The sequence below is a fragment of the Pristiophorus japonicus genome, chromosome 6, assembly GCF_044704955.1.
Source record: "Pristiophorus japonicus isolate sPriJap1 chromosome 6, sPriJap1.hap1, whole genome shotgun sequence".
NCBI lineage: Eukaryota > Metazoa > Chordata > Chondrichthyes > Pristiophoridae > Pristiophorus > Pristiophorus japonicus.
In genome coordinates this window covers 254,559,660-254,582,246 of record NC_091982.1, presented here as the reverse complement: position 1 = coordinate 254,582,246, position 22,587 = coordinate 254,559,660, and the positions used below count along the sequence as shown (strand labels likewise).

At 45.6% G+C, this 22,587-nt stretch overlaps 1 protein-coding gene across 1 annotated transcript in view; it reads left to right on the top strand.

The window, feature by feature from the left end:
- dner (delta/notch-like EGF repeat containing) overlaps window positions 1-22,587 on the top strand; it is a 368,701-nt gene that overhangs the window by 127,636 nt on the left and 218,478 nt on the right. The window contains exon 2 of the mRNA XM_070882480.1: window positions 5,889-6,191. Within this exon, the coding sequence (XP_070738581.1) occupies window positions 5,889-6,191 (303 nt within the window). The remainder of the gene's footprint in view (window positions 1-5,888; window positions 6,192-22,587) is intronic.

Here is a 22,587-nt window from a genome sequence, read left to right as displayed (position 1 = left end):
AAGTCTGTCCCAGGGAGAAAGGGGCTACGGGATGGTAGCAAAGGAAGCACTTGCATGTGTATATGCAGTAAAAAAAAATGCACCAGTACCTGTTTGGCAGGAAATTTGAGCTGGAGACAGATCACAAACCCCTAACGTCCCTTTTGACTGACAACAAGGCCATAAATGCAAATGCGTCGGCCCGCATACAGAGGTGGGCATTCACGTTAGCCACCTATGACTATAAAATTCGGCACAGACCAGACACTGAAAACTGCGCCGATGCACTCAGCAGGCTCCCACTAGCCACCACTGAGGGGGCTACCGAGCATGCTGCTGAGATGGTCATGGCTGTTGAAGCTTTCACAATTGAGGGCTCACCCGTGACAGCCCGTCAGATCAAAGTCTGGACAAATAGAGACCCGCTATTGTCTCTAGTCAAGAAATGTGTCCTGAATAGGGACTGGGCAGCCACGTACAGGGCATGCCCTGAGGAATTTAAACCATTTCACAGGTGCAAGGATGAACTCTCGATTCAGGCCGATTGCCTACTGTGGGGAAACCGAGTAGTCATGCCCCAGATGGGCAGAGAGGTGTTCATCTGAGACCTCCACAATGAGCACCCGGGCATTGTCATGATGAAGGCAATTGCCAGGTCACACGTTTGGTAGCCAGGGATAGATGCAGACCTGGATCCTTGTGTTCGCAGGTGGAACACGTATGCCCAGCTGGGCAATGCACCCAGGAAAGCCCCCCTTAGCCCCTGATCCTGGCCCGCCAAGCCATGGTCACGCATCCATGCGGACTACGCAGGTCCTTTCATGAGAAAAATGTTTTTGGTTGTAGTAGACGCCTACTCCAAATGGATTGAGTGTGACATTCTCGATTCAAGCACATCCTCTGCCACGGTAGAAAGTCTACGGGCAATGTTTGCCACCCATGGTCTACCGGACGTCTTGGTCAGCGCCAATGGCCCGTGCTTTACAAGCATTGAATTCCAGGACTTCATGGCAGGAAATGGTATCAACCATGTCAGAACGGCACCGTTCAAGCCGGCCTCAAACGGCCAGGCAGAACGAGCAGTGCAGATAATCAAACAGGGGATCCTAAGAATCCAAGGGGGTTCCCTACAAAGCCGCTTATCACGCCTCCTGTTGGCCAATAGATCCCGACCACACTCGCTCACAGGGGTTCCACCCGCAGAGCTGCTAATGAAAAGGACGCTCAAAACCAGGTTATCCCTTATACACCCCACCATGAAAGAATTTGTTGAGAGCAGGCGCTGGTCACAATGTGACTACCATGACAGGAATGCGAGGGCGCGATGTATTGATATCAAAGACCCTGTCTTTGTCCTTAACTACACTGCAGGGCCTAAATGGCTCACAGGCACTGTGATTGCTAAAGAGGGGAATAGGATTCTGGCAGTTAAACTTACAAATGGACAAATCTGCCGCAAGCACGTGGATCAAACAAAAAGGAGGTTCAGCAACCCCATAGAAGAAGCAGAGGAAGAACACGATGTAGAGTTTACTCCACCACAGGTGGCTGAACACTGGAACCAAGTGGAGGAGAGCCCAGTCACTGTGGGCAGTCCGGACAGGCCTGAGGCACCGCAAACAGCAGACACTCAGGCCAGCGCCCAACAACGGGAGCCCCAACTCAGGCGCTCTACAAGGGAGCGTAAACCACCAGAGAGATTAACCTGTGATCCCAATAAGACTTTGGGGGGGGAGGTGATGTCATGTATTCAACTGTCATTGTAACCCATGTATAAACTGACCTAAGTTGTACACCGTGAGAACACTGACCACTAGGTGGTGAACTTGTGGGAGACACTCCTAACCTGGACTTTCAGGTATAAAAGGGGAAGCTCCACCCACCTTCTTCACTTCAGTGCTGGCTAATAAAGGTTACTGGTCACAGAGTGACCTTCTCTCAAGTATGGCCCTCGTATGCATTTGTACTGTATAGTAAGGACATATTACAGTCGGCCAAGAGAAGGAATAATGAGGTCCCTGTGTGCAAACGCTTTCTTGAATACATTGCTCAAATCTGGCCTCCGCTGAGTGAGTCATAAAGTATTGGGAGAGGATGTGCCCGAGGCTGGGAATGTTCATGTAGCGATGAATATAAAATTGCTACTTCGTAGTTTTATGAATGGAACCTTTTGAATAGTCCCCAAATTCTAAAATTGGTACAGATACGATTCAAAGAATTTCCATGGTTTGGTTAGATTAAAATTTACTATTCATTCTAAAAGAATATGGCATGTATTTAAATCTTGTAAAAGACTGGAGTCCTTGTCAGAACTATAATGTTCAGAATTTTAAAATCAATTTCAGTGCATTGTGACAGGCATTATCCAATGAAGTAATTGGTTTGAAAAGTGGCTTCAGTAATATTTGTGCCATGAAACATAAACTTACGATTTATTATATACAAATTTCAACACTGGTTTTTAGCGAAAAGACCATTATTTTTTGGCAGGTTTCCCTTTTGAAAGTGCATCGTTAGCTCTGAGATTGACTTGGAGGTAGTATAGGACCGTGCCCCATGTGATGGTTGCCACAGCAATATCAATTGTACGGCAGAGAGGGAAGCAGAATCAAACAGATGACCTTGCTTTGTTAGAGTGACTCCTTCTAATGAAGCTCAGCTCGACATCATTCTGCAATCCATGGCAAGTTACTGCAAATAAAATGGGCTCAGGGCTTTATCTCACTGTTCGATAATAAATTGTACAAATTAACAGCATCTTGAGTATTTTATTTAGCTATTATAAATGCTATCTCGTGCCATGGTAACTATGTTAGTGTGATCTTGCTTCAGCACCGATATTCAAGTGCTCTAATTAGATCTGTAATAAAACCTGCAAAGAGTGCGTGAGACAGTGAGAAAGAATGGACGAGAAATAATGGGAGGAAGCAGAGCATGAAAAGAGGGAACGTGTAAGACGCGAAAAGAGATATAATGAGAGGAACTAAGATGGAGAATGAGAACAAAATAGTTAATGGAAGACAGGGAAAACAAGAGAATGGCAAAGAACAAGAAGAATGCATGAGAACAAAACAATAAATGCTATTTCACCTGGACCTGATAGCTAAAATAAATTGGGTTTTGTTTGGGATGGTCATAATGTTTGATATTTAAGGTTAAAATAATAGCTTACAAGTTCATCAGTCTTATCTAAAAGTGTGTGGTATTCAATAGCAGAACTCGCTCTACAGTAATTGATAAATATGGTGCAGACGTGTTTCCCTCAAGGCAGCAACAGCATTATCATACTACCCATAAATAATAGCAGCAGAAAATGTTATACTTTAGTCACAATGCTGTGCATGCTCCAAATGGAGACTGGCTTTTTATAACCTTGGACAGTAATGTTAAATGTGATTGGCTGGAGAACATCATGTGTGAGGAAATATTTGCCGTTAGTGGGTGACAACAGGTAGCAGAACTGAGCCTGTTAATCACTAATTTGCAAAGTATAGACCTTAGCCTGCACCATGACAAGTTTAAAAAAAAGGTTCCCGTGCTTGTATTGTTCCAGTTTTACCCCTCTTTGCTTTAAATACCCGAGCAGCTACAGTGTATACCATTCCAACAGAACAGGACAAGCTATTCTGGCAACATCACCCGTTATCTAGTGTAGGAGAAGGTACGTGAGAGAAACCCAAGATGATTTAATTTATACTGGTAGGGAAGGTCCTAACCTCCAGTCGGCACCTATTCCTGACCACCTTGCTATGTCCTGGTACGCTCTGGTGCAGTGTGATAGTACAGCAATGTGTTGAAACTGCAGATCACCTATGCATACTCCTCTTCAGAGTGTACCTCTGTTCATTGTTTAACTAGATGCAATAGCTTAATCTATAGTCTTGTTTAGTGTATAACACTGTTCATTATGTACCCACTTAACAAATTTAAAAATGTAAGACAATATGAAATGGAAAACCATCAGAACCCATCCAGCCCACTGCTTCCGCAGACCATGTGCAATTTATGCTCATGTAGCCAAATTCTGCTATGGACTTTACCTCCTATTTCACCTGCTGAAGGAAAGCGCTTCATAATGTCTCCCTGATCTCCAAGGCAGTGAAGCAAAACTCCAGAATATCTGTCCATCTCCACTAGTATCTTGAACTTGCTGCATTCCGCAAATGATATTTCTTTGATGCCAGCAGCAAGTTCCATGAGCTATTTGCTTATCTCAGTTTGTACATATCCCTACAACCTTCAATTCCATTCCGAACTGGATATTTGTTCAACTTTTGTATCTGTTCGTTAGTATAGCCTTCGTTAGGAGCCTGTTGCATATTTTTTTATTTATTCTAGGGATGTGGGACGCGGTGGTCAATCCCTGTTGCCCTGAGAAGTAGTGGTGGACTTTCCTCTTGAACCACTGCAGTCCTTCTGGTACTTATTCTCCCGCAATGGTGTTTGGTAGGAAATTCTAGGATATTGACCCAATAGCAATGAGGGAATGGCAATATATGTCCAAGTCAGAATGATGTGTGACCTGGAGGTGATGGTGTTCTCACAACTTTACTGCTCTTGTCCTTGGTGGTGGAGATCGCAGGGGAAGATAGTGTGTTCAAAGTAACCTTGGTGAGTTGCTGCAGCACATCCCATAGATTGTATGTACTGCAGCCACAATGTGCCAGTGATATAGGGGGTGGATATTGAGGCTCCAAATAAGCAAAATACTCTGACCTGGATGGTGTCAAGCTTCTTGAATGTTGCTGTGGCTGCATCCATCCAGATTGGTGGTGAGTATTCCATCACAACCCTGGCATGAACCTTGTAGATGGTGGAGAGGCTTGAATGGATACAAGTAGAGCCACTTGTCAGAGACTAACCAGCCTCTACCCTGCTCTTGTAGCTATGGTGTTGATATGGCTGGTCTAGTTAAGCTTTGTGTCAATGGTGACCCCCCCCCCCCGCCCCAAGATGTTGCTAGTGATGGTGGTGCAGTTGAAGGTCAAGGGGAGATGGTTGGACTTTCTCTTGTGAAATTTTGCTTCTATCTAATCTTCATGAGCATGTGTTAATTTTTTTGGTCTTGTCCTCCATGTTCTTCAATTACAATCCATAGTGCACTTGAACACATATTCACTGAACGTGGGCACACACAATGTACAAGGCAGTATTGGGCCACAAGCTCACATCACTGATTTCATCACATGGCATTACCTTTGCCTGAGTGAGTATCATGAGGAAGCTTGACATTCTCCCTAAAGGAGAGTGGGGAAAAACGATTTGCAGCTGAATCACCTCAGGTCATTCCCATGTGTGTCAGGTAATCGGACTTATTTAAATAGGACAGTTGTTGTATGGCTAGCTTAGCATGTAGCCAGTAAATTGCATTGATTAACATTACAATTCATGCAGTCTTATCCATGTCACTATGTTTTTAGCATAGTGCACCTCCAACTGCTTAACGGAAGGTTGGCTCATCATCGGATATAGGCTCAATATTATCATTAACACCTCAACGTAATTATTCTCTTTCCAACATTGAATGGTGTGATGGAACAGTGTTTTGGCATTGGGTCATGGAGTGCTAAGATTCCCTTTGAGAGACACTGCGTTTCAAGCTGCGTTGTCAGTGGGAGCTGGCAAGCAACGATGAGGCATTTCTCAAGAAGAGATGGAAAATTAAAAGCAGAATCATCCCTAAAACTACTCTCGACTGGTTCTGAGTGAATAGTTACAGAAAGGTGTCAGAGATGCGTGGGAACATGTCACATTTTTAACAGGGAACATTGTGTGTATCACGAGAGGTGAGGGGAAGTGCAACTCAGAAGTGGTTTTCAGAGGTTAAAACATATTCTTGCAATGGAAAAACAATCTAACTCCAGCAGGCTAAAAAAATATGAATAATATTGTGTTCTTTTTGCTTCCAGGATCAAATAGATGAATGTGCAAGCGATCCCTGTCACCATGGCAACTGTAGCAGCCACGCTGACGGCTACGCTTGTGTTTGTGAAGAAGGCTATCAGGGTGACAACTGTGACCAACCTCCGCAAAGCACCCCTGCCCCTAGCTGGACAGAGTCCACACTGCCATGGCAAACTGAGCCAGCCGCAACATCTATGCTGCCTAACACAACCTCGTCCTCATCCTCATGGCAAACAACTATCGGGTTGTCCCCTTGGCAGCCAGAGCCGGGACATAAAGTTGCAAACCTGACTTGGGATCTCAAAGAGGTAAGAAATCTATTTTGTTATATTCATTATATCTTCAACTTTTTGTCAGTGTTATTGCCGAGAAGCAAATCTTGGTCTGATTGCTAAGTGGAATAATGCTTCTCTATCTAGACTAGGACCAGTGTGTTTGCAGGATTCCTGCTCAAGGAAGTGACCTAAGACTGTTCCTTGTGCACGGCAGAGTACAATACCTCGTGTCTCTGTCGGGTGACGATGCTACAGGTTCTCCCGGGACAGATTGCAGTGAATTTGCTGTTGGCTTTCACTGCCGCTAAAGCTGTTTCCCTCACTTTTATAAGAAAAATATCTAAGCTTGCAAACATACATCGAGCAGAATCTGCTTATCGGGGGTAGCTGTATTTTTTTCACTGGAAGCAGAGAGCAATAATCTGAGCCTAAGCAGCAAGTGCAACTTTTTTTTTTTAATTTAAAAAAAATTATTTCAAATGTAATTTGAAAGAACCGCAGACACGGTCTCCACTTGGAGGGGGGTAAACTCAAAACTAATCTGCGGAAACAATATTTCAGTAAGCGAGTGATCAATCTATGGAATAGGCTCCTGAGATAGATGATGGAAGCAGTTTGTATTGATTCATTCAAATGTAAATGGTTCCCAAAGCTCTACGACACTGGAGTTTTCCTCACGTCATGTCTGGGTCTCCTTCTAGACTAATTGATGGCTATGATTACTCAACAACTCCATTAGCGTTGAATCATACGACTTCCAAGACTGTAGAAGGTGAACTAGATGAACCTTGATCGTTTTTTCTTTCGCAATTCCTGGGGTAGAAATTGCCCACCCTGTTTCGATTTTTTTTTACCGCAGCTGCGGTTCAAGTCGCCTCTTAAGTGACATTCAACTCTATGGGTTTTTTTTTTGTTTTGATCCAGAAGTCGGTCTTAATGGGGGCGGTGACTACACCTTAGGGGCAAAGGTTAAAGGTTGGAGGTTGTAACTTGTTCAGAAGGTCAGAGTGGTGATGGTGTTCTCACCTGCCCCATTGATTAGCAATATTGGGCCAGAATTTACTGTCAAAATAATGGTGCTCATTGTTATTTATACGTAATCGCATAGCAACTTCAAGCACGGTTAAATGTGAAAATCCAGAAGTTGCTGTCCAAGATGCGGTGCTCTGTGTTGGCTTCCCAAAAATGGCATCTCACTGTCCAGCTCACGCTCAAATGCTTTGAACGGCCTTAAAATTCCTATACTTGTATGGTGTATACAAGCTAAACATGGCACAGAAAGTTAGGACTTGTGCATTTCAATCTAAGTACATTTTTAATGGCGTGATAAGTCTTCATTACTGCCAAACAACCTCTCTGGCACTGAAAATGAATTTTTACAAGTGTGGAATCTCATTCCTTCAGGTTTTATATGTTATTGGAGATTTTTTTTAATTAAATATTTTATTAACTTTTTCTTTCTGTCTCTTATCTCTCTCTCTTTTAATCCAATCATTCATTCCCTCTCTTTATGTTGCTTTCTGTATCTTATCTGACATCGAATTCACTATTCTAAGTTACATTTCCTGGTTCATTAACAATCCTCCAATCTGATTGGTTGAGGAGATTCGCAGTTGCTGGCCCTATTCACTCAGATCCCAGATACGCTGCAGAGGGCGCTGCGCTGTTTCCATCTCGGACTTCCAGCAACTTGCCGCGCAATAGCTCATGGAAATTAAACGTGCAAGGGCAAGTCCAACGAACTGCTGCAATACCTGTGTGCAATACGTACATTATGGTATTTGTTATGTATGAATAAAGAGTCTGACTGGATACTGTGAGCTCAAAGTAAAGCGTGACCTTAGTCTTTTATTGCAGGTCTCCAGAGTGCCTCTCCAACCTGTGAGGCCTCCTTAAATACCTGTGCTCCCAAGAGATTATGGGATCCCTTGGGTCTCCAGGGGATGAGCCCTCTGGTGGCTGTACAAAGTATATACAAGTTTGCATTAGATAGGGAATTCCCATATGTTGACCCAGTGATGATGAAGCAACGATGTCCTGGATGGTATCGAGCTGCCTCAGTGTTGTTCCAGCTGCACTCATCCAGGCGAATGGTTATTGTTCCAACACAGTCCAAACAAGTCCCACCTCCTGCCAGGCACTCAGTGTGGCCTCCTCTGGGAGGGATGCCCTGAAGTGCCAGGCAGGGCAACTTTTCTTTATGACACTTCTTGCAACAGCTGTTCTATTTTAACAAGATACAAGTTTGGGTCTTCACTCCATTATAACTCTGTCGACAGCAAACAAAAATAACAAAATCTACATCCCAAGGTTTGTCTTAGCCATTAATGGGAATGGTAGTATAGTGGTTATGTTACTGGACTAGTAATCCAAAGGAGATGTGAGTTTAAATCCCACCAGCTGGGGAATTTAAATTCAGTGAATTAAAATTAAAATCTGGAATAAAAAGCTAGTGTCAGTAATGGTGACCATGATTGGCGTAAAAACCCATTTGGTTCATTAATGTCCTTTAAGGAAGAAAACCTGCTGTCAACAAAGACTCCACAACACAGTGGGAGCACCTTCACCAAACAGATTGCAACGGTTCCAGAAGCTATCTCACCACCACCTTCTCAGGGGCAATTAGGGATGGGCAACAAGTGCTGGCCTTGCCAGCGATGCCCACATCCTGCAAACGAATATATTTTAAAAAGTGGCTTCAATTGCATCAGATAGCCTGCCCTCAACCTGTGAGCTCCTTGTAACTGGCAAATGACACCCTGGCAACCCATTCTGAATATGTAATTAGGTCAGACCCTGGAAGATCTACATTATTCAGCAGTGCACAAAACCTACCCTTATATTTTCTCAACGAATGATATTTAGCTTCTTTTCTGTTTTTTATTATACACTTACTGTGCACATTTGAGTTTCGACTTTTGTACAATGCTTATCCTGTCACTGATGCACCAGGTCCTGAAATTGTGGAATTTGCACTTGAAACCGCAGGAACGATTGCCCTTGGTTTTAGCAGAACTTTTCCCAATCAAAATTCCAGGGGTCGTCTACACCATGGCAACCACTGCAGTGACAAGGCCATGTTTTTAAACCTTAGACACAATTTCAATAAACTGTTTTCTCCAAGGCATCATTTTTGTTTATTAAAATGCATGGAGGCAGGTGTTCACGTGATATTTTTAATGAAGCAGTTGATGTGTTACTGGCTTAAAACCAATAAATTAACAGGTGTAAAAAAATAAATTCAAAATCACTAAATCTCATATTGTAAAAAATAAAATCTGCTATTTCTCTCTCCCCAGCACATGTTTGCCAATCCATGGCAGGCAAATAATCAGTTTCTAGACTTCTGCTAATGTTTATGTTAAGTTAGCTGCTTAAAAAATGGTTTTACATTAATGGAGTAGTGTTGACTGCAGATGCAGTTACCCTGTGCTCAGTAGCATTCTTTAATATAAAGGAGCTGATTTCACGTGACCTGACAGCACTGGGGATTCAGTGGGACACATGTTCAACTTGCCAGCTGGGCGTAAAACTGGCCTTGCAAATTATTGAAACCGATTTTCATTTCCATTTCTATAATGGGCGGTCAATCAACAAAGTCAGGTTAAAGCAGAGGCAGCAAATTGGATATCTACCCCAACGGATCTCCAGGTAAAATGAAATTTGTGGAGGCAAATTCCTTCCCATTAAACAATGGGACTTTCAGTTTTCCAGGCCTCGATAGTGGCAGTGCCAGGAGGAAAGGTAATTAAGGGAGATTAGTGCACAGAGGTTTCATCGCCACTTGCTTTGGACTACTTTACATAATTTAAAAGGACTAGATATTACATAGAATTTACAGCACAAAAACAGATCATTCAACCCAACTGCTCTATGCTGATATTTATGCTCCACATGAACCTCCTCCTACCCTCCTTCATCTCACCCTATTAGCATATCCTTCTATTCCTTTCTCCCTCATGTGTTTATTTAACTTCCCCTGAAAGGCATCTATGCTATTACCCTCAACCGCTCCGTGTTGTAGCAAGTTCTAAATTCCAACCACTCTTTGGGTCAAGTAGTTTCTCCTGCATTCCTTATTGGATTTATTAATGACTATCTTACATTTAATGGTTGATGGGTGGTTTTGTGACTGGAAGGCTGTTTCCAGTGGGGTTCCCCAGGGCTCAGAACTAGCCGGGAGGGCGCTGAGCACCTCGAGTCTCGTCGCCGAGAGCATGCAGAAAACAAGCGCAGGTAGCGGAAGGAGCGTGCGGCAAACCAGACTCCCCACCCACCCTTTCCTTCAACGATTGTCTGCCCTACCTGCGACAGAGGCTGTAATTCCCGAATTGGACAGTTCAGTCACCTGAGAACTCACTTTTGGAGTGAAAGCAAGTCTTCCTCGATTTCGAGGGACTGCCTACGATGATGATGACTCGGTCCCTTGCTTTTTGTGGTATATATCAATGATTTAGACTTGAATGAAGGTGGTATAATTAAGAAGTTTTCAGATGATATAAAAATTGGCTGTGTGGTTGATAATGAAGAAGAAAGCTGTAGACTGCAGGAAGATATCAATGTACTGGTCAGGTGGGCAAAACATTGGCAAATGGAATTCAATCTGGAGAAGTGCGAGCTAATGCATTTAGGGAGGGCTAACAAGGCAAGGGAATATACATTAAATGGTAGGACACTGAGAAGTGTAGAGGAACAAGGGGACCTTGGAGTGCAGGTCCACAGATCCCTGAAGGTAGCAGGCCAGGTAGATAAGGTGGTTAAGAAGGCATATGGAATATTTTCCTTTATTAGCCGAGGCATAAAATACAAGAGCAAGGTGGTTATGCTTGAACTGTATAAAACACTGGTTAGGCCACAGCTCGAGTACAGTTCTGGTCACCACATTACAGGAAAGATGTGATTGCACTAGAGAGGGTACAGAGGAGATTTACGAGGATGTTGCCTGGACTGGAGAATTTTAGCTATGAGGAAAGATTGGTTAGGCTTGGGATTTGTTTTCTTTGGAACAGAGGAGGCTGAGGGAAGACCTTACTGAGGTGTATAAAATTATGAGGGGCCTAGATAGAGGGGATAGATAGGACCTAGTTCCCTTAACAGAGGGGTCAAGAGCCCTAAAGTAATTGGCAGGAGGTTTAGAGGGGATTTGAGGGGGAATCTTTTCACCCAGAGGGTGGTGTCTGGAGCTCACTGCCTGAAAGGGTGGTAAAAGGCAGAAACCCGCACCATATTTCAAAAGTACTTGGATACGTACTTGAAGTGCTACAAGGATACGGACCAAGAGTTGGAAAGTGGGATTAGGCTGGATAGCTCTTTGTCGGTCGGCGTGGACACGATGGGCCGAAATGGCCTCCTTGCGTGCTATAAATTTCTATGATTCTGATAGCCACTAGTCTTGGACTCCCCCCTCAAGTGGAAACATCTTTTCTATGCCTACACTATCAAACCCCTTCATAACTTTAAAATTTGGTCACCACTTTTTTCTGGAGAAAAGAACCGTAGCCAGTTCAGTCTTTCCTGATAGTCACAACCTCTCAATTCTGGTGTCATCCTTCTAAATCTTTCTTGCACCTTCTCCAATCTCTATCAGCCTGAACTTGGTGGAAGCCAAGGCCCGCCCCAAGCACCGCCCAGAGGAGTGCCGACGGCCGCCGAGAGACCGGGCGGTACTTTGCCAGGAAGATCCCTCTAAAAGAAATGGCAGTACCTCCCGGTGGCAAAATGTTGGCTTATGCCGTCAATCTGGGCAGCAGCGGGCGAGAGCTTTCAATCTCGCCGGCAAATGCGAACCTCGTCAAAATGCTGCCAAGGATTGGGTCGGGCCCAGGGAGGGGGGGAAATCCCTGAAAAGTAAAAATCTTCACGGAAAAAAAACCCCCCCGAAACACCTTCAGGGGGACCCCATACAGGCAAAAAGAAAAAACTAAAAGATGCCCACTAACCTTTTCTTGCAGATCTTCTTACTTACCGTCGGGGTTAGACCCGCCTCCATGCAGTGGTCCTTCCCCCTGCTGCCACCGACTCCTGCCCGCACCAATATGGCAGCCCGACGGGCAGGAGATCACTTACGCGACTTAGCCGTCAGCGGGCGGTTCCTAGCGGTACTCCCCTCCCGCCGTCAGCAGACTAAGAGGAATCTGCCAATGAGGGGAGACTGTCAAAGAGACTCAGCGGCAGTAAGCGGCAGCTGGCGACAGTGGGCAGTAAGGCCACCAATTTGGGCCCTTCGTCCTTCTCACTCCCACTCAATACTTGAGCAAAGATTAGATGGTGATTCTATGAAATCACGCTCCTGTTGTGAAACTGCGCCCCACTGCTCCGTTGGGCGGGCCACGTTGTTCGCAGGACCGACACAAGACACCCAAAGCAAGCGCTCTACTAGGAACTCCTGCACGGCACACGAGCCCCAGGTGGGCAGAGGAAACGTTTCAAGGACACCCTCAAAGCCTCCTTGATAAAATGCAATATCCCCACTGGCCAAAGACCGCCCTAAGTGGAGGAAGAGCATCCGGGAGGGCGCTGAACACCTCGAGTCTCGTCGCCGAGAGCATGCAGAAACCAGGCGCAGGCAGCGGAAGGAGCGTGCGGCAAACCAGACTCCCCACCCACCCTTTCCTTGAACCACTGTCTGTCCCACCTGTGACAGAGACTGTAATTCCCATATTGGACTGTTCAGTCACCTAAGAACTTATTTTTATGGTGGAAGCAATTTCGAGGGACTGCCTATGATGACTGGGAGCATGTAACAGAAATTCAGGCACGTAGTCCCTCACTGACAATTTTCTATCCCTATTACAGCTCCTGGCAGATGAGGGTCCACCTACACCAGGAGCCCATTCTGTAAAATTTCCCCTTAGGAATACAAGGATGAAAAGGAAATGGAATTGACATATTGGTCCAATACCAGCGTCATTCTGCTGTAGTGCAATGTGTTAATGGACCAATATGACATACCAGCACTTAACTGATCCTGGAAATATTGTGTTCAGTATAATTAGTATGACCTTAAACCTTGAGAAGACAATGACATTCTTCTACCAAGCAAAAAAAAAACTATTGCTTTGTTATATGTTCAGAAAAATGTTCAGGTGTAGAATGACAGATATATTTCTCTAATTCTAGCTGAGAATATCAAGCAGTTTTATTAAAAATATAAAAGCCAAAATATGTTATTCAGGTATAACGTCCCGAAACCGTAAACCTCGGGACCGAGGCCATTCCGGTTTTCGGGTTTTTCCAGATTTCGGAGAAGAAATCCAACGTCCCGAATCCGGAAAACTCGTGGACATTATTTGGGTATTTCCAGATTTCGGAGACAATACGACATCCCGAATCCAGAAACCCTTGGGCTGACTTTCGTGAATTTCCGGATTTCGGAGCATTGCATCTGACGGCCCGAATCCGGCATACCTCGAGGCCGGGCCGGGCTGGGCGGCATATTTGTTTGGATTCGTGCTTGGAGAAAGGTACGTACAGCTTTGGGGGAAATAGTCCCGGATTTCTGACAACAACTCTTGGAATCTGCACAATATCCGGTTTTGGGACAATTCCGGTTTTTAGAACTCCAGATTTCGGATGTTCATCCTGCAGTTGCAAAGAAGAGCCTGTATTGTGGTATGAATATAAAGTACACAAAGAGCTACTCCCTGAGCATTGAATTCCCAGCTGACTGAAGTGCTGAAACGTGCAGCAGCTAAAATGAAGAGGTCAGTGGCGTTTCCATACAGCAGTATGCTGAAAGGAAAAAGAATGTACACCAACTCGGAGTGAATTGGACTGCCGTGTACGCTCTTAAAATGCCTGTAGCTATGCAAATACAAATCTTAAATCTTTCCAGTTACCACATCTCAATCTTAACTTGGCAGAATTATTAGCAAAGTTAAAGCTAAATTGTTGTGTTATTATATTAGACTATGTTAAGACTTCAGAACACAATTGTACAAGTATAAAGGGAAAATGAAAATTGTACATCAAAATATCTGGAGACAGTCATGATTGCAGCCGGCAGCTTGAGAGAACTGTCTTCGAAATAGGTTCAGAATAAAATGGAGAAAACAACTATGGGCCTTAGCTAGTATAAATTTACGAACCCCTTACTTATGACATCTTGATATATTATGCATCCCTCACACTTTTATATACCACAATATTACATTTGTACTACAAAATCATCCGATATACCATGCTTATCACTGTAACAGTTGCTACAGTTGTACAGGGCATTGGTGAGGCCACACCTGGAGTACTGTGTACAGTTTTGGTCTCCTAACCTGAGGAAGGACATTCTTGCTATTGAGGGAGTGCAGCGAAGGTTCACCAGACTGATTCCCGGGATGGCGGGACTGACCTATCAAGAAAGACTGGATCAACTGGGCTTGTATTCACTGGAGTTCAGAAGAATGAGAGGGGACCTCATAGAAACATATAAAATTCTGACGGGGTTAGACAGGTTAGATGCAGGAAGAATGTTCCCAATGTTGGGGAAGTCCAGAACCAGGGGTCACAGTCTAAGGATAAGGGGTAAGCCATTTAGGACCGAGATGCGGAGGAACTTCTTCACCCAGAGAGTTGTGAACCTGTGGAATTCTCTGCCACAGAAAGTTGTTGAGGCCAATTCACTAAATATATTCAAAAAGGAGTTAGATGAGGTCCTTACTGCTAGGGGGATCAAGGGGTATGGCGAGAAAGCAGGAATGGGGTACTGAAGTTGAATGTTCAGCCATGAACTCATTGAATGGCGGTGCAGGCTAGAAGGGCCGAATGGCCTACTCCTGCACCTATTTTCTATGTTTCTATGTTTCTATGTAACACGTTGTGCGAAGCTGCTCACTGCTCACTACAGTGCCTCGTTTCTGAGGCGTCAACTCATGGAGCCTTTAATAGAGGAATTATTTGTGTAAGATGAAAAATTAATGGCTATGGAGGAATGTTTTTTGAGCCAGCCCCTTGAATTAGTTGTCTGTGGAGTTTAGCAAATCTTTCACAGCAGAGCTTCATTTAACACACTTTAATACCCATAACAGGCAGGAAATTAAAGGGCCGAAATTGGCCGTTTGCGCAAGGACAGTTAGCTCCGGCGGCCAGTGCTAAGGGAGCACTAAAGGGCTTTTACCCGGGCGCTGCGTACAGAGCACTCCTCCCGGAATTGGGCCGGCAAAAAGGGGTTTGTGCTGCACCACGGCAATGACGTCATCGCCGTGCGCGCCGATCCCTTATCCCTCCGTGCTGACCCCTTTGCGCCCCCGCAGGAGCGAGGTCTACGCAGGGACAATGCCACCGACAGCTTCTCAGTGTGAGAGGCGGTGGTGACTGTGGCGCTCCGTCCGCCCTTAAAGGGGAGGTGCCGTGGCAGCCGCCGACACCTTTTTTCCCGGTCGGCCCAACAATGGCGGCCGCTGGCCCAGCCGACACCCTCCCTGGTGGCCCAGTGGGCGGCACTGAAGGTGCTGCTCAGATGCAGCGGCCCTCCCCTTTAAGAGAAGGGGAGGAGCGTTGCAACGCAGCACCATGACGCAGCGCGTCAGCGAGGTGCTGACGTCATCAACACCGCGGTGAGCATCACGCGCCACGAGCACCGAGCGAGCACCCCGGGAGCGCCAATAGAATGCACGGTTACCGCCCCCCCCATCATTGTCTTCCGCAAGAAAGGGCAAATCTGCGCTGGCTCTGGCATTTCCAGTGCAACTCAGCCCACTAATTTGAATTATGTGCTACAGATCCAGCGCAGGGCAATTTCGGCCCCTAAGCCTTTACTGCTTATAAAAGACAAACTAGCTCTGGCCAAAGTTTTTCAATTATTCTTAAATATGTAAATTGTGCCGTTGAGATAAGCTGATGTTCAAAAAGGGAAAGAAATTTAAACTAGATAACTAACTGCAGTTGTGGGCAAACTCTTGGAATCTATAATTTGAGATAAAATTAGCAAGTATTTAGAAATATGTGTGTTAATCAAGGGGCAGCCAGCTTTCATTTGATAAATGCAAGCAATGGCTGACAAATTTATTCGAATTTTGAATAGATGTAGGCCTAGAAATTCCACATGGGGAGTTGCACTGCTTTTACACGAATGGAAATGAATTGTACCCTCTGATGGTCTCGGGAGTTATTTACACCAGAATTTCCTGGGTCAGCTGATTTGCACATCCCTGGGAGTATTGATTGGCGTACGTTGGTGATTGATGGGAGTAGCCTACTGTGAGTGCATGGATATTAGCGTAGCCTTTAAAAAGCCAGCAGTGATTAAATATTGCAGAAGCAGGCTAGGAAGATTGTATCACTCAGTCGGTTGAATGCTGTCTCATACTTGTTTTTGAGCTACTTTTATAAGAATGTCTAACACAGGACAAGCTGGCAGAGAGAGGCAGTCAAAGAAGGGAAAAGAGCATGACGCAGAGAAGAAGATATTGCAATTTCACAGAGTGCAACCTGCTAACCATCCTTGGTGAAACAGAACGTAGGAGTGACAGAGTGCTAGGTGATCATGGCAGGTAACTTACCAAAAATGTTCACTCGTGCCATGTAGAGGGGGTGGCACTGAGTGTCAACTCTCTCATCCCCAGAACTGCAGACCAGTGCCAGAAGAGGTTCAAATGACCTGGCCAGAGCAGGCAAGGTGACACATCAGACACTCTCCCTTTTTTTCCTGAGCACATTGTGACCAGCATACTCTTATTATTTATATGTCTATAGAAGACTTTTGAATTCACTTTATGGTAGCTGCCAATCTATTCTCATACTCTCTCTTCACCCCTCTTATTTCCTTTTTTACTTCCCCTCTGAACTTTCTATATTCAGCCTGATTCTCACTTGTATTCTCAACCTGACATCTGTCATAAGCGTTCTTTTTCTGCTTCATCTTACTCTCTGTCTCTTTCGTCATCCAGGGAGCTCTGGCTTTGGTTACTGTATCTTTCCCCCTCATGGGAATCACCTCGACTGTACCCGAACCAGCTTCTCTTTAAAGGCAGCCCATTGTTCGATTACAGTTTTGCCTGCCAATCTCTGATTCCAGTTTACCCGGGCCAGATCCATTCTCGACCCACTGAAATTTGCCTTCCTCCAATTAAGTATTTTTACTCTAGATTGCGCCCTGTCCTTTTCCATAGCTACTCTAAACTTTATGATACTATGTTCCCTAAATGTTCCCCTACTGACACTTGCTCCAATTGACCCACCTCATTCCCCAGGACCACATCCAACGATTCCTTCTTCCTCATTGGGCCGGAAACGTACAGATCAAGAAAGTTCTCCTGAACACACTCTGACCTTTACACTATTACTATCCCAGTCTATGCTAGGACAATTGAAGATCCCCATTATCACTGCTCTATAGTTCTTGCACCTCGCTGTAATTTCCCTGCAAATTTACTCCTCTATATCTTTCCCACTAGTTGGTGGCCCATAGAATACACCATGGACTAGACTTTCCACCACATCGCCGGGCTAGTGCCCATATGTCGCCCAAAATGGCTTGCTAGCGCCCATTTTGACTGAAAAGTGGAAAGTTGGGCTGGAACATCGCCGAAAAATTGTCCCCCGCAACTTTCGGCTCACGTCGCCGAGGTGATTGCCGAGGTGATCGCCCAGCGCAACTTTCGGCACATCGCAGGTACATTGCTGGGCTGATCGCTCTCCGAGAACATCGCTGGAGAATAGTTGCTCTTCCCTGGCCTTCCTCACAGAACTCAGCCCTACTGGCGCCATTTTGATCGTCGGAGAAAGAGAGGAGGCTGCTTAAACAAAGGGCGTATTATTTGTGAGTTATTTAAGTGCTCTTTACTGATAGAATCACTCACATTTATACTTATATTTATATTTACATGTATATTTATTTATATATTATTTTTTTTAGTACCAAGGGCATTTATAACAACAGTGATAGTGATAGTGATAATAGTGATAGTGATGGGGCCTGTAGCTTCTCTTACCGTTACTTGTAACTGCTCACATGCTGACGTCTGAGGTTGAGTTAAGTGAAGGGTTTAGTGAAGGGGCCGCTCGAAGAGGTGGCAGATTAATGCGGAGGTGGGGGAGGAGAACGTACAGCTGACGAATGTACAGGGAAAAGCAATCTTACCTCAACTTGTCTGATAATGCGTGTCTTAGGAGGCTGCGCTTCTGAAAGGAGGTCATCGATGAGATATGCCAGCTCTTCAAGGGGGATCTGCAGCCTTCCAGCACCATCAGGACCACCATTGTTGTACAACAGTTGCATTAATGTTTTAAATTAACTTACGTTATTATAAGACAATGCACATCAATTGTAAAATTCAATTAAAATTTTTATTAATGTAACAACTTCATTTTTAAACCCTTGCCCCCCCCCCCACTATAAACCAGCAAAAACAGTAACAACAACAGTAACAGCAACAAGAAAAAAAACACAACAATAACAATAACAGCAATAACAACAATAACAACAATAACATCCCCCTCCTTACCTGCGGCCCTCCAGATCCTGGTTCCCTGGTTCCCCCCCCCCCGTGTCCTAGCCCCACTCGCCCATTTTGCTCACTGGATACCGAGCCGAGTCTGGCGTGTAGCGGGCAATGGTAAGACTTCCTGCCATGGCGGGGGTGATGGTGGCGCGATCGGCTGTTGGGGGTTGTTGGAGGGGAAGACAAAGTTGGGACATTGTCTTCCGAGTCAGAAGGAAGTGCTTCCTCCTGCCTCGCTTGTGAGCTGGAGCTGTGCTCGGACCGATCACGGCACCTTGTGGTGCAGCGCCATGCCCAGCCAACAATGCATGCTGCAAGGCATTGGTGGCGGCAGTCTGTGCGCGCATCTCCGCGAGCGCCTGCTGCGCTGCCTCCGCTTGGGCAGCAGACACCTGGGAAAGGTCCCACGTGAACTGCACAAACGCCTGGAGATGCTCGCAACTAACCGCGACCGTCTCCTCGCACTGGGAGATCAAGCCCTCTAACCGATCGTCCACTGCAGGCGAGTGCTGAACTCGCTGACTCGACCTCTGTGGGGTCGGCGTGCGCGCTATAAAGCTGCACGCCGCTTGGTCCCGGTATCTCTTCAGTCGCAGTAGCGATTTTCAAAGTGGCCGCAGGTTCATCCTCCTCTGTGGCTTCCATAACTACTTCCTCCTCCTCCTCTGGTTCGATGGTTGTATCCTCTTCCTGTTCTTCACCACCCGTGGTGAATGACACCTGCAATAGGTACAGGTGCAGGTGTGGCCTCCACTTGCATCTCTGGTTGACCTTCAAAGCATAATTGAGCTTATTGAGCTTAATTGAGCTCATTAGAACAGAAGGGTACACATTACCGAGATACGTTACATATTAGTACATCATGTGGATTTCACTGCCCCAGAAAGCTGTCACTGCTGCATCAGTCACAGATGGACAGAATAAGGGAGTGAGGGATTATGGGGAGCGCACAGAGAAGGGGCAGATGGCCAGATGACGTTCCCCTACTCTTGTTGCTTATGTTCTTATGTTGTCAACCTGAGAGTAGTACAAAGGCTGCATGACATGACATGACATCCATTCTTATATTGCATTATAATTACATGACGTTACATTACTTTAACACTGTTTGACACATTACTCACATGATGAATAGAAGGGTTCCGCAACACCACGGGTGGTGGCTGAGTGACTGTGCATCCCCACAAGTGCCGCTCCACGCTCCTCGAGGTCGGTCAGTGGCTGCACCTGAGCAGGGCCCCCTCGGTGCGCCTCTGCTCAGAGCGATTGTTCGATAGCTTCTTCTGCAAACGTGAAAAGAGCGTGGCATAAGCTAATTGACTCGGTAGTATCATGAAAACACAACAGTTTCAAACGTTACATGCAAATAGGATCAACAATTGATGCACGGTTATAACAAAGCTCAGCGTGTTTAGGAGCTACAGTTTGACACGTACAACTCTCTCTACTGCAATCGCCATTGAACTCGGCAGTGGCAGGAGTTAATGTCCCAAAGTGTCCCAGGGCAGACAGTGAGCAAGGGCCGCTCTCCCACAGTCCATGCTGGGTACCTGTGTAAGTGACAGCAGCCAGAGAGACTTAAAAAGTGCACAGATTCATAGCCCTGTCCAGACCTTAGCAGGGAATATATATGTATATGTGTATGTATGCATATAAGAACTTACAAAATTTAATTCAATCCAGGAGATTTACTATTATAATTATAATTACAATTTTCATCAATACAATATACAATCTGTACTTACTCTTGCTGATGCCACAAGACTGTTCCAGTGCCTCCGGCATTGTCGGGCCCCCTCACCTCATGGGATGCCGAGGAGGCGACGTCCGCGATCTGACCCCAAATTTTCCGTACACCCGGGGTGGAGGTTTCCCACTGCCACCCCGGGTTAATTCAACCCACAGGGAGTGCACCTCCTGGACGAAGGTCTCGTTGGCCTCATTGGAAAAGGACTTTGCCCTCTTCCTACTCCCCTCCACACTGTCTGATGATGACATCGTTCTCTTCTCTTTTTGTATCTCTTTTATCTTTTTTTTCTCTATTTTCTTCTCACTCTCTCAAACTATGCTTTCCTCCTCTCCTCTCTCTCTCTTCTCTCTCTCTCTCACCCCCTCCGCAATAGCCTTCTGTGCATGTGTGGATGGTCCCTGACCTCCCGAAACACGGGCAAAGCTGTCCACCCAAAAAAAAACGCATGCGCAGAAGGCCGTTGCTAGGGAAGCTTCGCTCATTTCACATCGCTGGGCCATTGCTTCGCCCATTTCACATCGCTGGGCTATCGCTGAGCCGAAAGTCGCGATCCAAAAAATGGCCGATGTTCCAGTAATCGTGAAGCCAGCTTCCTTAAAGGGCCAAATTTATTTTGACAGTTGTGCTGTCAGTGTTCTACAACATTGAGGTGCTGCAAACACTGATATTGACTGCACAGAGGCACAGGACTGCACCCAGGCCCTCCCATGACTTCCCGCCATATGCTTATGGAGGGAGTCACAACATGCAGGGAGATTCTCTTCCATTCCAATGGGCAGAAGGGACCTCCCCAGGAAATCAACACAGCCTGGTTGCACATTGCACAGGAGGGCACAAACAGGGACGGGATCAGGAGGACCAGGCTGCAGTGGCGCAAACCTTTCAATGATCTCAGTGGGTCATGTAATGTTACTGCAAAGCCACACTCAGCCGCATCTTGCTGTGTCATGCATCACCTCCCCATCACTCTGCCTTCATTACCCTACTGCTACACATCCTTACTCACACCAACTTACCTTGCACCTCCACCCAACCCTCTCTATCTAGACTCATCCTAGTGCAAGCTTACCAACAACACACTAGGATAGGCACTTTGGTGTTTTAGCCAATGTTCATGTAAAGTTTCTATGAGTCTGCTGTCAATATTTGAATCCTTTATTTTCAACACTTTGAGTTCTTGGACAGATTTGTGTGCACCTTTGGAAGTGGCTTAGTAAGTTGCAGTGAATGGTGAGACATAACGGTACCCCTTGCAATGGTGATGAGCGTGAAAAGAATGGCTTGGGTAGGGATAATTTATGGTGTTGGTCTGTGGTGGTGCCAACCGGGCGCATCATGTGACAGCCAGGCTGTACAGCATCAAGTGAAGTAAATCTGGCCATGGTGAGCCATCCCTGGCCTCCCGGGCAGCAATACGTTTGGGAGCTGATGCCCTGTGTCCTGTGTAGCATCAGGTCGTTGCGGAGAATGTTGGTGTTGTTGTTGGTGCTGCTGGTGTGCCTGTTGGTGATGATTGTGGTGGGATTCTGAGGGCCAAGGTGAGATAGTTTCAAGGGCACCGATGTTAATAAAATAGATGGCAGGTGAAGTCGAGATGACAGAAACGATCTGTCAATGGTGAGAGAGGTTGTTCCAATGAAGTGACACTGAATAGAGAGATTGCTCCAAACACTTGCTTACTGCATTTGAAAGGCAGTTTTATGCAGTTTACAACAGTTTTTGATCTTGGAATATGAACAGCTGTGAGATGGGAGCTTTTCTAGCACAATTGCAGCTGCCAAGTAAAGAAATGAATTCATGGTCACACAACTCCCGACGTCCTTACCTGACGTGATCCCTGATCAGCGTAAACCCCGTGGACAGCCTGGTAAAATGGTAAGTTCAGCTCAAAATTCTTTTTAATAGGCTGTTAGCAAAGTCATAATGACCTAAGTTGCCTTCCACGCCACTGTTCAGTGTTGACAGATCCGACATCTGGGAAAGCAGTGCGTCAGCGGGTCGAGAGCAGGGTCCCAACCCGCTAACAGCCATTTTAAATTTGGCCGTTGACCCACCACCCATCCCGTCCTCTGAGCACCGGTAAAATTCCGGTCTTAGCGCATGGTGAACAGCTCTGGTCTCCATATTACAAAAAAGGATATAGAAGCACTGGAGAAAGGAGTTACAAGTATGATACCAGAACTGAGCGGGTACAACTATCAGAAAAGACTGAATAGCTGGAGATCTTTTCTCTAGAAGAGAGAAG